The sequence below is a fragment of the Anser cygnoides genome, chromosome Z, assembly GCF_040182565.1.
Source record: "Anser cygnoides isolate HZ-2024a breed goose chromosome Z, Taihu_goose_T2T_genome, whole genome shotgun sequence".
Lineage (NCBI taxonomy): Eukaryota > Metazoa > Chordata > Aves > Anseriformes > Anatidae > Anser > Anser cygnoides.
In genome coordinates, this window is record NC_089912.1 from 66878334 (window position 1) to 66894274 (window position 15941).

A 15941-nucleotide genomic window follows, 5' to 3' on the forward strand; every position below is an offset into this window, starting at 1 on the left:
GAACATATGGACCTTGTATGAATCTTGCTTGGAATAGTCTTAGAGATACAGCAAATCCTGGCAAATACCTATGCTGAAGTCATCAGTGCTATGGAGCATCATTTACATGCACCTCTTTACTGTCTGAGAAAATGTATTCAATTTTTAGTAGACAGATACTCTTATTTTAGTTAAATAGCATACGTGTTGTTCTTCTGCATTTTTGCCTTTATTAAGCCCTGTTTACTGCCTTCCCAAAGCAATTGAAATTTTCTTTTTGTTCTCTTACTAGATTCTGCGTGTACTTGGTGAAAATGCAATTGCTGTTCGAACAAAAGCCATGAAGTGTTTGTCTGAGGTTGTTGCTGTAGACCCCAGTATTCTTGCCAGGGTAAAAAAAAAAAAAAAAAAAAAAAAAAAATCCCATCATGCACATGCATACTTTGAAGAAATCCTTATTTCTTATTTTGGATTTGTGTTGTATTTGTTCTTTTCAGCTGGATATGCAACGAGGTGTTCATGGGCGGTTAATGGATAACTCTACTAGTGTACGAGAAGCAGCTGTGGAGCTGCTTGGCCGATTTGTGCTGTGTCGTCCTCAGCTTGCTGAGCAGTATTATGACATGCTGATTGAAAGAATATTGGTATGGTGACTTGTGATATTTATGATAAAGTAAATGGCATTGGGAAACTTGCTTTCAGCAGAGCTTGTATGTTTAGTAATACGGAATTACAAACCCAACAGTGTATTACATTTCATTGTTTTAAATGAGGTACATCATCCTTGTAAGACCAACCGTGTAAAACACATCACTTGTTTCCAGTTAGGCTTTTTGGCATCAGAAAGTAAACATACGCAGAAAGTTGTACTGCAGCAGAACCAGGATTGTGTTCCTTTTAATTCCACTGTTAAGACGCAGATTATGTGAGAAGAGGAATTCCATATCTCTGGATTTTGAGAAATAGGTTACTGAAGGCAAATTGGTAGTGTGAGACAATGAAGAAAGATCGACAGCACAGTATTCTGAAGTTTCCATTTGTAATCCAAAAGAAAAAAATATAAAACTACTTTGCTTTTCTATGCTGTATTTTAGCTTTATAAAAGGTTTCCTGTTAGAAAGTTAGTTTTAGTAGTGTTAGAAGTTCAGGTTTTGTACAGGAAGTGTTTTTTGTCTGGATGTTCAGATAAAATACAATGTTAATTTAACTATAAAGTAACATTAGCTTTTAGGATCCATGTCATGTAGGTTTTTAGTCAAGTACCACTCATTTACTGTACTTATATAATAAAACATGTTTGTGAGGGGCTCTAGAGATAGCTGGCTCCCTGTGCTTACAAGCATGCATGACATAATTCATGCTGATGTTCAGATAAACAGGTTTTTAATATGATCATATGAAGTGAAACTCCTCATCCACCACCTCAGACAAAGCCTAGGAAAATGGAAAAGGTTTGCTGCATAGGGCTTATCCATAAGCTTTGTCCAAAAGCTTGAAGTATTACTGACCAGATCTACAGGGGTTTTGTGTGTTTGAACAACATAGTTAAAGCATCACTACATCTAGCTTTTAAAATCATGGAGTGGAATTACACATATGCAATATCATGAGCTCCTATACAGAAGACGGTGTAAGTGAAGGAAGCATTTCAACATAAAGGGCACTCAAACAGCCATTTAGAATTGTTGCAAATAAAGTGGTGCAAGTTATGCTGACCTTTCATATAAATGCACTCTAGAATATTTTAGCTGCCTTTTCTAAATACATTTTGTAAGCAAAGTTGGTTGATCTTCAAATATTAGTTCATATAACACAAATTAATTCATACGTCAGAATTGTTTTCAAGAGTGTAATGCTTTTATTATCCTCACAGGATACAGGTATCAGTGTCAGAAAAAGAGTCATAAAGATACTTAGGGATATCTGCATTGAACAACCAACATTTCCCAAAATTACAGAGATGTGTGTGAAAATGATTCGAAGAGTCAATGATGAAGAAGGCATTAAGGTAGAGTAAAACATATCCCTCAGGATTTTAATTATCATTGTTTTGGTGTTTCTATTTTTTTGACAAAAATAATTTAAAAAATAATATTACATTGCTTGTTTGTAAAGTTTGTGATTTTTATTTACTTTTAATTTTTGAGAGAGTAAGTATCTTAACTTCTTACATTGCTGACTTGTTTTTCTTTCTCTTGTTTGTTTTCTTCAAGTTCTTACTTACAGTCAAAATATCAAAAAAAAAGTTATTTTCTAGAGGTTTGGGGTTTTTTTTCTGCTTGCAAGAATTGCGTATAGTACTTTTCTAACAAGTAAAATCGGTGTATGAAAATCCTTCCTGCACACAAAATAAGCTTTAGGACAAAATCAAGTGCTTGAACTTAGTATATACCAGACATGTAAGTTCTCTGGTCTGAGGTATTTATGTATGGTTTTTTGCATTAATTTTGAACATTTTATTAATCACTTACTCGCCCTGAAATGTTACTTATGTGTTCACATTCTGCTTTTTCTGGAAAGTATATGCAGAAGGGCACAAAAGTAAGATTATGTGATAAATCATTAACCTGACACTGATGTTTTTGTTTGACTAAGCAAAATAATTTTAGAATAGGTGGGTAGTTAAGAATACACCTGTAATAATTTTGTATCACTCTTTCAGTGGCATTTGAAATCTGCAACTTTAAAGTTGCACTATGTATTTTTACCACTTGAGACATGTTAATACCAAGTGGCTTTCAGAGAAGACTGTTTATCAAAGGTGCGGCTACAAAAGGAGGTTGACCTTGTTCCCTCTCCTTCATTCCCTTTCCTTTACGACAACCTCATAAAAATGAGGTGGTGTCTAAAATGTATTTTTTTATGCCTCCATGGACAAGGAGATATACTTAAAACAGTATACTTTGTAAGCAATGCGGAAATAATTTAGTTCCCTTTCCCTCTGTTCCACCTTTTCCACCATCAAAAACATTGAAAGGGAACCTACTTCTAAGTTTGGCTAGAGAGACTTGGGTTCTCTCTCTTCCCTACCTTATCACAACTGTTCTGAAGACTCCAAAATAATCTACCACTGCTGCTAATTCTGCTGTAGAAATCATAATCTTGTGTTTAGTTTTTATTTTCTCAGGGTGCTATGTTTTCCTGAGGAATGCAAATTAGAGCAGGAAAGTTGTAACCATTTGTAAAGAAAATGGTTTCTGTAGCATCGTTTCCCAGTGAAATGTTTAGAGGCTAGTATATAACTCCTGTAATATTTGATCTGGGTCTGCCTCTGATAGCCTTCTCTACAACAGTTCCACATAGTTTGAACAATTCCTCATGAAATGGCATGTATCATCAGCAAATCTATTGTATGGACATATGAGAGATAACATTTATGTGCCAAGATCGGCTTATTTATTTCTGCTAATACTTTTTACTTTTCCCCTTCAGAAATTAGTAAATGAAACATTCCAGAAGCTCTGGTTTACTCCAACTCCACACCATGACAAAGAAGCAATGACCAGGAAAATACTAAACATCACTGATGTGGTATGTTATACAAATTTGAATTGGGTTATATGCAGAAATTGATTATATTTTTAGTGTCTTTGAAACATTATCTGTAGTCTTTTAGAAAGCGAAAAATACACAACTAACTAACGTATCAGATGGTTTTCTTTATGTATCTCTTGGCATTGAATGTGTGTGAGAATTATTCATCTGATGGAACAAGCTTTTGAAACTTCAACTCATGAAACATAAACTCACAAATAACGCTGCCAATGATAACTGGGACCACCTTATATTCCAGTTGTGTAAAATACTTGTTCAGTTAAAACATATTAAGTTTCTACTATATATGATATCTCCCAGCAAATGCTAGTAGCAGCAGATAGTTGCCTAGCTAAGAATCACAGAATTGTAGGGGTTGGAAGGGACCGCAAGAGATCATAGGATCCAACCCCCCTGCCAAAGCAGGTTCCGTAAAGCAGCTTCCCTAGAGCAGGTTGCCCAGGTAGGCGAGAAATGGTCTCTTAGAAGTAAAAATTCACAAACAATTGATAACATTTATTTTGAAAGATTAATAAGTTTTCTTTACAAATACAGGGTCATGTCCTCACCTAGAGTAAACTAATAACTGCGTAATTTTATCTACTTTGTGGAAACAGTGATTTAAACCAGCATGTCTCAAAAATCTGTTTCCAATAAAATGCTTATACATTTGTAGTGGTAATGTGTTGTGTAAAATCACTGTGCTGAGAAGGTGTGTTAATATGAATTTAACAAAGATGTAAAGATCAAGTAAGTCTACTTAAAATTGTGTGCAGCTTTATCCTGCTTTTCAATGTTTTTACCAGATAAAAATGTAGAGTGCGTTTTTCCAGGCTGAAAAGTCAGTCAATTTGACTTGAGCTTAACTCCATCTTCTGCTAATTCTGCTTGAGAGCACCTGTGAGCTGATCTAGATACATGATGAGAGTTAAGGATTGGTTTGTTTCTATTAAGATGTGTGTGTGTGTATATATATATACATATATACATTTTCATATGTGTATACATGTTCATTTTTGATATGCTTTAATGTGTAAAAAAATGTTGTTCTACAAAACCAAAATTTGCAATGGCCAGTAAAATATGTAGGCCTTGCATTGTATGGAATATATATAAATTCTGGTACTACTGAAACGGTGAGAATTTTTTTTTTAATGTAGAAAACAGTTTCTAATCTATAAAGATACAAAATCATCTTACTGTTGCATATTTGTTGTTCTTTAAAGATGACATCTGCACTGAAGTAATATTTCTTCAGGTTCCTGTTTTAACCAGCTTATTCTCAATACTGCTTTTAGGTTGCAGCTTGTAGAGATACAGGGTATGATTGGTTTGAACAGCTTCTTCAAAATGTAAGTAACAAAATTTTAAGGTATGACATAATCATTGTAAGAATATTAATATTTCTTTTGATACTAAAACGCATTGGAGGGGTACTTCAGAAGCAATCCTTTACAATAGACAAATTCAATTAATGCCCTTTAAACACCTTACTTTTTTTTTAATCTTTATTGCTGCAGTTTTCTTTGTCTCTGACACTAGTTTCTCTATTTCCATGTAAAAAAAATGTTCTAAAAATATTTCATATTTTGGTTTTCATTTTGGGAGGTTTTCATTTTTTTGTTTTGTTTTTTAATTTCTTGATGTCTTCAATAATGAGTGGCATAACATGAAATCCACAGTTAAGGTACTTAGTTCTGAAATGAGCATCTGGTTCAATGTAGATTATTTTTTTCAGTGATAGATACATATATTTTCACATCTAATATATCTGTTACACAGTTTGTAAAAGCAGTGAATAAAGTATTGCTTACTTCTACATTATGTTTTACCCTCTTTTTTCTAAGAAATGAGCTTGCTTTGTTTATATCTATTAGATTGTAGTATCTTTCTCCTCTAATTCTTGTATGCACTGATGAATTTTAAAGCAAAATTAACAAAATCATCAAAGAGGTCTCAAAACATTTTACTTTAGCCTGGAATGCCAAGAAAATAGTTAGCCAAGTATATCAGCTTAATGCTTGCACTGAAAAAAAGACTATAGTTTGGGGGTTCAATCCATGTTAGATATTAAAGGATCTTAAGGAATACAATTTCAGTACCCAAAGTTTGATTACTATGTTCTTAAAAGTGTTTCATCTTAGACTGATTTTTTTGTTTAATGACAAAAAAAAATCCTTTTGCCTTTTCCCTATTTTTTACCTAAGCATTTTGAAAAGTCTTCTATTAATTACTCTCGGCAAGTATGACTAAATTAATATTTTCCTCATAGTTCATGAAGCACAGAGTTAGCTTTCATCCCCGTGAAAACATCAGTAGAACTGCTCTCATCTATCCTTTTGTCACACGTAGTTTTTCTTTGATTCTCTTACATTTTGATTTGATGGTTTTTTACTTCCTTTAAATTTTTCTTCACCATGGAGCTTTTATGGAGATGTTAAAAAAATTATCTCGTAATACAAAATCCTTGTTTACTTGTAGTAATTATTATAAAACCAGTATTTATCCAATGTATATGAATGAATGAGGCTAGAGAGGCCTAGTGGAGAAATCTTGACAAGTTAGAGAGTTGGGCAATCCCCAACAATACGGAAGTTTAACAAGAGCACCTGACAAGGGGCAACCCTGAATACACGTGCAGACTGTGGGATGAGAGGCTGGAGAGCAGCCCTGCAGAAAGGGATCTCGGGCTTCCCATCAACATCAAGTTAAACGTGAGTCACCGGTGTGCCCTGGCAGCCAGGAGGGCCAACTATGCCCTGGGGTGCATCAGGCACGGCATTGCTAGCCAGTCGAGGGAAGGGATTGTCCTGCTCTGCTCTGTGCTGCTTCGGCCTCACCTTGAGTACTGTGTGAGATTTTGGGTGCCACAGTATAAAAAGGACATAAAATTTTAGAGAGCCTCCAAAGGAGGGCTACAAAAATGGTGAAGGGTCTAGAGGGCAAGATGTGTGAAGCATCTGAGGTCCCTGGGTTTGTTCAGCCCAGAGCAGAGCAGGCTGAGGGGAGGCCTCATGGCGGCCTGCAGCTCCCTCACGAGGGGAGCGGAGGGGCAGGCGCTGAGCTCTGCTCTCTGGGGACAGCGACAGGACCCGAGGGAACGGCATGGAGCTGGGACAGGGGAGGGTCAGGCTGGGTGCTAGGGAAAGGTTCTGCACCCAGAGGGTGGTCAGGCACTGGGACAGGCTCCCCAGGGCAGTGGTCACAGCACCGAGCCCAATGGAGTTCAGGAAGCCTTTGGACAATGCTCTCAGACATTTGGTTTGATTTTTGGGTGGTGAAGCCAGGAGGTGGACTTGTTCATCCTTGTGGGTACCTTCTAACTAAGGAGATTCTATGATTTTATGAATGTAGCCTTTCTACTGAATCAATTTCTGTTTCATCTGCTGTAGCTTTTGAAGTCAGAAGAGGATGCCTCATATAAACCTGTGAAGAAAGCCTGTACTCAGCTTGTTGACAATTTGGTTGAGCACATCCTTAAATATGAGGAATCTTTATCAGGTAATATTATTTAGAATCCAGTAGCTCATCCACTTTGCATTTTAAATACAAATAAATGAATATTGTAAGAGTGGTTGTTAAAATCAATGTGATGAAAAATTACTGTTTGAGAATTCCTATTACAAAACCTGTTGTAGTGAATTCTTGCATACAAGTTCATTATTATTATACAGTGTTCAAAAGTACATAAAGTTTTCCTAATTTTCCCTAACTAACCACAATAACAGAATTACTTTTAAAGTAATTTGTCAAAAGTTTTAGGTCACTAAAAACAAAAACAGATACAGAAAACTTTATTTGCCTAAGTGTGTTCTGCAGTTGTAATAGGAATCATTGGCTGGACCAGTGTTCTGTATACAGTATTTATGAAATAATAACGTCTTTGAAGCATCCCTGTTTCTTATTGCACATATTTTGTGATCATATACAAATACTAACACATTATGTTATCATCTCTAATGCTCTTATCTAATAAGAATATATAAGCATATTTTATATTGAGGGATATTTCATGGAAGAGATTGTCATGGAAAAGATATTCATATGATAGTTAGGCCATATGTTTTTAATTGATCAAGTAATACTTGGATCTCATATCATTTGTATATTTTCTAATTTTTGCAGATTCTGACAACAAAGGCGTGAATTCTGGTCGCTTGGTTGCTTGCATAACCACTTTGTTCTTATTCAGCAAAATCAGGCCCCAGCTAATGGTCAAACATGCCATGACCATGCAGCCATACCTCACCACTAAATGTAGTGTAAGTAGAGAAAATTAGAATATCAGCCTTATTTTCTCCCCAGATAATTAATCATAGAAATTAATGGCTATTTTGCGTGCTTAACAAAATTGAAGATAGGAAAAGAGAAATAAAGTTGTCTTTCTGTTTCCTGAACATCCTACCTTCTGAAGGTACTAGGTCATTTTAATGGTCTGTGTCACTTCTAAGATGCTGTTCCTCACCTTCTCCTCCACATTTTACAGCCAAATGAAACTGAAATGTTTACTGCCTCTTTTTCTGTTGAGGACTGAAAATCACTTTTTCACCTGTTACAAAATCATTTCTTAAACTTGTTTTGTTTTTCAGTCACAGTCTTAAAAGTATTTAAGATTTAATACATGAATATTAAGCCTAAAGGCTTAATCTATGATTTCTTGAAACGTATAGTAAATATATCAGAATGAAAATGTCCTACTCTGTCCTTTAGCACTTCACCTCTTCCTTCTCTAGTTTCCACTTACGCAGCTCTGTTTTTTTTGTGTCTCTCTATAAGACAGTTTAGTTCACAAAAATGTTATGGAGTTACAATGGTAAACCAAACACTCCAGTTAAATGTCCTTCTGCCTCTGACATACTGTGGGGCTTTCCGCCATTTTGATTAGCACAGTGGGCTCAGTGAAGGCTGCAACAAATCCCTGATCTGGCAGAAGGAGCAGGGCAGATCATGCAGCCACGGCTAAAGGAGGAGCATGGCTGAGTAGGTGGCAGTATCCCATCATAATAGGTCAGTTGCCCACAGAAAGACAGGTTTTTGAGAGTCTTGTTATCAGATAAGTTTGTAGGTATATCCAAACATTTTCTGGGTTCAGCTCTGAATCATTCTTTAGGCACATCTACAAAAGACTTTTAGAGCTGCTTCAGATCAAACAGTATAGGAAACGGGTATCTGATTATACCCTTGATTATACTTGCTACAGCATCTCTTCAGCAGTTTATATACATTTTGTACTTACATAGGTTGAAATAAATTGTAGAATTAGTTCACCACTGTCAGCTTGAATATGTAAATAGTTTGATAATAGCATATGAAAATTATCCTATTATGCTAAATGAGCCTGAGTTGTCAAAAAAAAAAGTCATTTTTTTACCAGGGTGTATATTTCATATCTAAAGTATTTTCCAGAGGTTCCTCACTTACAACATGTATATAGTCATGATTATGCAAACTAATAATAATTTTAATTGTAATTTCTACATTAGTGGACATAATTATCTATTTTGTTTAAGCCACCTTCAGCCGTAACACAACTTTGTTTGTTGCTGATACCTGTTGCCAGATGTTGTGTGTTCTCTAGCATGTGTCAGAAAGTGTTCTGTAAATTTGTTGTAGGACTTCTAAAGAAAGAAAAAATAAATAAAATTGCCAAGACCAAGAGTTGATAAGTTTTCAGGTCTGCTCATAGCCTTTATGAAAGCTGAAGTTCTGCTTCAACAGATTTTCAACAGAGGTTCCATAAAAAACAGGAACTAGGTTTCATAAAAATTAGTAATGTAATATCAAATCTAAATAATATAAATAGCATTCTAAATCTTTACTAAATACCTGAGTCATATCTTATGTAAGAGCTGTGATTTTTCACTATCAGTTCATATTAATAATACTTGTTTAATAGGTAACATAGCCGGAAATATTAAATGCTGTAAACACTTCTTTTTCAGACTCAGAATGATTTCATGGTGATCTGCAATGTTGCAAAAATCTTAGAGCTTGTAGTGCCACTAATGGAGCACCCAAGTGAGACCTTCCTTGCCACTATTGAGGAAGACCTCATGAAACTCATCATCAAATATGGCATGACGGTAAGCTTTTCATTGCTAATACCCAGTTGTTGATTCAATTTCACATTCCAAAATGCATGGTTTTGACTTAAAGAAAGTCTGTCTTCAATACAAAGTTGCTTATGCTGGTCATGGGACTCATGAGACACGAAAAAGGCTATGTTCTTGGTTTACTGGAGTTTGTATATGTTGTTGCTATATTTTAACAATTATGAGTTTGGGCAGTTTTTCAAAGCAGTCTAGGAGATAGACTGTCAGAGAGTTTGTTTTAATTCTGTATTGTTCTATGGAACCCTCAATTTTAAATTCTAAGTATGTAATTCATGTGTTCTTTCTTGCTCCTAGGTTGTTCAGCATTGTGTGAGCTGTCTTGGGGCTGTTGTGAACAAGGTCACCCAGAACTATAAGTTTGTGTGGGCCTGTTTTAATAGATACTATGGTAAGTAAAGTCGTAACATGTAATTTTCACTTTTCAGTTTTGGCTACAAGTCTTAGGAATGCACCATGTTTAAACACTGTGGTTAAAACTTTTATCTTATTGTAGGTGCACTTTCAAAATTAAAAAGTCAACATCAAGAAGACCCCAACAGTACAATACTTACTGCCAATAAACCAGCACTCCTTAGGTCACTTTTCACTGTTGGTGCACTGTGTCGGCATTTTGATTTTGATCAGGAAGATTTTAAGGGCAACAGTAAGGTAAAAAAAAAACTTGTATTTACTCTCCAAGTCTTACATGTACTGAATGTTCCAGTTTTATTTGAAAGCACTGTATTCCTAGCTGTTCAAAGCTATATTTTTTCAAAATGCATACAATAATGTTTTGGGGTTTGTAAGTATGTGCAAAGTCCGTGCAGGAAGATTGTTTCTTCTTTTCTTTTTAATAATTATCTTTTTTGAAAGAGATTAAAAACATCTGTTTTATCTTAAGTATTATTCTTGCTTTAATTTGCTTAGGTTAACATCAAGGATAAAGTACTTGAACTGCTGATGTATTTTACAAAGCATTCAGATGAAGAAGTACAGACGAAAGCCATTATTGGCCTGGGTAAGAAATATTAATAGTTTTTATTATTTTGCTATACAAAACATATATGCATTCTAGCAGGAATTCATGTATTTCTATAGTGGCAAGGGAACTTGTGGAAAAACTACACTACATGTTTTATTTGAGAAATTGCTAGAGAAATGTAGTCAAAGGGATGCTAGTTGTTTACATCTGCAGCAGAACAGATGCTTTTGACAGAGAAAGCTCTTATGATGTGTGTCCAAGTCTTAAAAAGCAGCTGATTTCCAAAATAATGGAGATGTTCTTTTTTTCCCTACATGCAGGTATGTTATATCTCCAAATCTTGTTTTTCAGTCCACAAGGCATAGTTAAAGAATAACTAGAAAAAATGCTGGAAGAATCTTGAGCATTTTAAGTGTAGGGCCAGATCTTCCACAACAATCAAGAGAACTCTGGTAGTTTGTACCAACTATGAGGGTTTATTTTGTACCAACTATGAATTCGCTAGGCTCTGAGATGATGCCAATGCCTAAATATCACTTTTTCTTTTAGTATTTTGGCTGTATTTCAATTTTAAATTCTTTATCTGAAGGCATTAGTGTGGTATCTCAGTGACTTGAAATACTGCATGGGCTGCCATTGAGTGTGGTCTTTATCTCATTCGTACTCTGTTCCAGGACAGAAACTGTACGTGTGAGAGAACCTTGTTTGGGTAGATAGACCTTGGTTTCTGGAAGAGTTCAGTTCATGATTAAGGCTTAGTCTAAAGAAAGTTCTCTCTTGTGCGTGTGAGCTTGCTATCACTTAACTGTGAGATATAGTTTCACTATGGTCAATAATTTGCCTCCTTATGCTGCTGTGTTGATGGCTTTTTCAATGGCTAGGAAGGACTCTGAGGACAGGGACCAAGACTTGATTTGGTATTCTGTGAGAAACCATTTCAGACAGCTGAGCAGGATTAATGGCTTTAGAGTTGCCCCAGTTGCAGGAGTAATGATATGGTGTTCTGGATTACCTGGAGTTTTTCTAGGCACTGCATCAAGGTGCATGCACTTCCATAGCTGAGTCCAATTTAATTGTCTTTTCCTGGGTATTACGTGGAACAGGGTCTGCCTTGCTAACCATCCATGATTGCTTTACTCATGGATGCTGAAAACATTGCATTAGCCAAAAATGTTGCTAAATTACGGACTGAAGTGTAATCAGTTCAGAGAAAGGGGTGTAAGTGGGAGTGGCTATCAGTAGGCTTTTTCAGATCTTCTCCTCTCTGCCTCTAAGTACCTCAGTCTTTTTAATTAAACCTCAGACAACTGTTTTAAGTGACTTACTGATCTCACCTACATACTGGTTCCATTTTGGGGTTAGCTGTTGTATGCATGGAGATGTAGACAGTGGCAAAGGTCTACCTTACAGGCTGGTAATTGAGTCAAGCTGTCAAATCATTCAACATTTGTGCAATAAGGGGAAAAAGAGTAGCAAGCTATTTCAACATTTATACACAGTAAATGTGCCACATGAAGAATGCATACTTTTCTATCAGTAATTATTAGTGTGTCCTTTTGGTAATGACAGTTAACAGGTTTAGTCTTTGCTTTGGGATATGTCACTCCTGTTGAGGGATTAAGTTTAACCATAAGTCTTTTGGGGCCTGTTTATAGTTCTTTTCCCAATGTGTACTTGCAAGGCAGGTCAAGTATATAAAATTTAGGCAGTGAATTTAGCTAAATCTGTAAGTTTCTAACAGGTAGTGTCTTATTAATGCCAATTTCAGTGCTCACTTTTAACAGAGTGAAAATAAAAGTATGAAAAGAATTAGTGTGACTGCAGCCCAAGATGTGAAGTCAGTCCTTAAAAGAACACAGCAGACGCTTTTTTTTTTTTTTTTTTTAATCTCCCATGGGAGATTCTTATGCCAAATAAGATTTCTTCCCTGCTTACTGGGGACGGAATATAAGAATTTCCCTGCAAATCCTGGTATATGAATTACAAACTCATATAAGCAAGTGAATGAAGAATGGATTATGGGTCATTCCACATACATGCACATGCTTTTGTGTTTGTTTTTTTTTTCAAATTAACCTTAAAAATAGATTGAACTTGCTCAGAGGTGGTCAAGTTATAAACATCATACATTTAAACATCATACATATAAACATCATACATTATACATTTGTACAGAGGATGCAATTATACTGTGTAATTCAGAGACCATCATCATTCTTTTTTTTTTTTCCTCTTTCTCCTTCACATCCCCTGCCTTCTCTCCTTTCCTTGTTTTGAGACTGAAATGAGGTCAGTCACACTCAGGTCTTGCCTTGGATTCAGACATTGCCTATACTGTATTCTCTGTGCACAGAGCCATTTTTAAAAATCTGACTCAGTATTGCCTTTGTTACAGCTATTTTTATACATTGTGTTGGTTTTTTTCTCACATTTTTTTTTCTGCCATTTGTCTTTATATGTTTTCCATTTGTTCATTCAGAATATTATTTTCCTGTGGACACAAAAAAAGACATTTAATGTCTCCTTTACTTAGAACAGTCAAAAAAAATAAACCAACTAGTAAAACATAGTTTAAACTGGGAAATATTTCTGTTACTGTTTTTTGTGATACAGCAAGAAAGTTTGTTAGCAGCAGTTCATAGAATCACAGAATGGTTTGGGTTGGAAGGGACCTTAAAGACCACCCAGTTCCAACCACCTGCCATGTGCAGGGACACCTCCCACTAGACCAGGTTGCTCAAAGCCCCATCCAGCCTGGCCTTGAGCACTGCTTCACAGCTTCTCTGGGCAACTTGTTCTAGTACCTCACCTCCCTCATAAGTAAAGAATTTCTTTCTTATATCTGATCTAAACCTACCCTCTTTTAATTCAAAGCCATAACTGTTTGTCCTGTCACTGTGCTCCCCGATGAAGAGTCCCTCCCCAGGCTTTCTGTAAGCCCCCTGTACATCTACAGTCATGATCTAAAATGGTATACATTGTCACTAATTTAGATTACACTTTTAATGAAATAAAGACTTCTCTGAGTAAGAATAACCAGTTCTTTGTCAAGGGTAAAGCTGCAGCTAAAACCAGTTTTATAGTATGTATCTTACACCAGATGTAGTTTTGGGAGCACTTGAGATCGTTTTCAAGAGACCTTAATAGGTGTATGAGAGATGACAGCAGAAAGTATAAATTTTATTTTACTGTGTTCACTATGTTATTTTTAAGATTTTTTTTTAAATTCTTTTGATATTTATCAAATTTTCCACATCTGATTTGCCTTTGTATGAACAGCTCTTAACAGTTTTGGCACAATGTTTTTATCTAAATGTAACAAGAACAAGAGGTTATTTTTAGTAATTTCCCTCACTTTATCTTCTAATCCTAATCATTCAGATGCAGGCCACTACACTGGTTGTGCTTCCAGACCTGTATAACTCCTCTTATGGGAGCTGCACTGGGTCAGCACCTTGTCTTTATCAAGAGTATTGCTGTCACAGCTGACAGAACTCCTTACAAGTTTTGGATGGTGTCCATATGAGAAAAGAATTCTGTTTGGACTAGAAAAAGCTATGCTGCTCTAGGAATCGCAAGGCAATAAATTTCATACCTGTATTTTGAAGCAAACTTAAAAAACAGAAATAAAATTTCTAGATGATGATAATGTGAAACATTTCCTCTTTTTCTCCCCCTTAGGATTTGCATTTATACAACACCCGAGCTTAATGTTTGAACAGGAAGTAAAGACTCTGTACAACAGCATTCTTTCAGATAAGAACTGTTCAGTAAACTTAAAAATCCAGGTGTTAAAAAACCTCCAGACCTACTTGCAGGAGGAGGATACACGTATGCAGCAGGCAGACAGAGACTGTAAGTGTTGAGTTCTTCGTGCTTATGAGGCATGCAAAATCTAACTTCCTTGCATACAATTACTATTTATGTGAACTGAGTCACTCAAGATAGTTATCTATGTATAATATTGTATACAAAGTATCCTGGAAGAATTTTCAAAACTCGTGTGCATAAATAAATTGAAGTAAAATGAAATTGACATGTAGTTTATTATTAACTTTCAAGATGTATAAATCCTGGAAGCAATCCAGAATATGTCAGTGCTGTAATGATGATAGTAATACTTTTCATGAAAATCTTCTCTAGGGTTAATTTTCAGATCCAAAATAACAAATAATAAGGATTTTTTTAAAATGAAAAACCTTTTAAGGAACAAGAGTTTAATTTAGCTTGTATCTCTTTAGTTTTCTTGAAGAATATTTTCGATCAGATTATTACACTTTTCATGAGATCATAATACCCATTCTAAGACAGCTGAAATGTGTACAGATAGTAAAGCTTAAAGATCAGTATGTATCAATTAATGGCAAATTAAATGATTATAATGTGGTGAGTGTGCTATTGCTTTTGTCTGTTTTACAGGGAAAAAAGTAGCAAAACAGGAAGACCTGAAAGAAATGGGTGATATTTCTTCGGGGATGAGTAGTTCCATCATGCAGCTGTATCTCAAACAGGTCCTTGAGGCTTTCTTTCATACCCAGTCCAATGTACGCCACTTTGCTCTAAATGTCATTGCACTGACATTAAACCAGGGTCTCATCCATCCTGTTCAGGTACGGCAGGCCTCTCCGATGGGAAGGGAGGGTTCTTAATTTTCAGAGGTTTTTATGCTTGCTAGATAAATTTCCAGTTTTTCTCTTCCTGTTGTGTTAAAGTCATTTCTTATCGTAGCAAGGGGCCTTTACAGAAAGCATACTTTGAAATATGATCTATGTTGATTAGCCAGTGAGATTCCAAGCATCATATTTTCTTGTCTTTGGATCAAGCTGCAGAAGTCCAGACAGTGCCTACAGAGTACTTACAAGTAGACATATTACTTATCTGTTAAAAGAATAAATTTCAGGTGTATGCCAGGCCTTTTTCTTCCTTTGATTCTGCATACTGGAAATTGTGTCATCTTGCCTCCACCTCAATACCCATATCTTCCAGCATCAGAACTGTCTCCAAACATCATCTCCATTACTCTTACATAATATTTTCTATAATTATTTTTAATGCTGCAGCCATCATGCATGTTCAGTCATAAGTGGTGTTTATGGTTTTTTTTAGATGTTATTTTTTAGAGTTTGAGAGAAATTGGAATACTTGCCTGAAACCTTGCACAACTTGTATTATTATTTATAGTGCTGTCTCTCTTGTATATTGTATTATTTGCTTGCAAAAAATAGTGAGGTGATCAAATTGCATAGCTTCCTATTTTAGTTTCTGCAGTAGTCAGAATACAAGAACAGTGTGATGGAAGAATAAACACTAAGAAAGAGGTAGTACTACAATGACTCTGAATAATCATTTCATTT

At 35.5% G+C, this 15941-nt stretch overlaps 1 protein-coding gene across 8 annotated transcripts in view; it reads left to right on the forward strand.

The window, feature by feature from the left end:
* Positions 1-15941, forward strand: part of NIPBL (NIPBL cohesin loading factor) — a 190487-nt gene that overhangs the window by 165844 nt on the left and 8702 nt on the right. For all 8 annotated transcript variants that reach the window (XM_066988239.1, XM_066988238.1, XM_066988242.1 and 5 more), the window contains 13 exons: positions 272-370; positions 477-623; positions 1853-1987; positions 3412-3510; positions 4812-4865; positions 6906-7014; positions 7639-7775; positions 9456-9596; positions 9921-10014; positions 10120-10274; positions 10533-10623; positions 14269-14442; positions 15007-15197. In XM_066988239.1, coding sequence (XP_066844340.1) covers positions 272-370; positions 477-623; positions 1853-1987; positions 3412-3510; positions 4812-4865; positions 6906-7014; positions 7639-7775; positions 9456-9596; positions 9921-10014; positions 10120-10274; positions 10533-10623; positions 14269-14442; positions 15007-15197 — 1626 coding nt within the window. The remainder of the gene's footprint in view (positions 1-271; positions 371-476; positions 624-1852; positions 1988-3411; positions 3511-4811; positions 4866-6905; positions 7015-7638; positions 7776-9455; positions 9597-9920; positions 10015-10119; positions 10275-10532; positions 10624-14268; positions 14443-15006; positions 15198-15941) is intronic.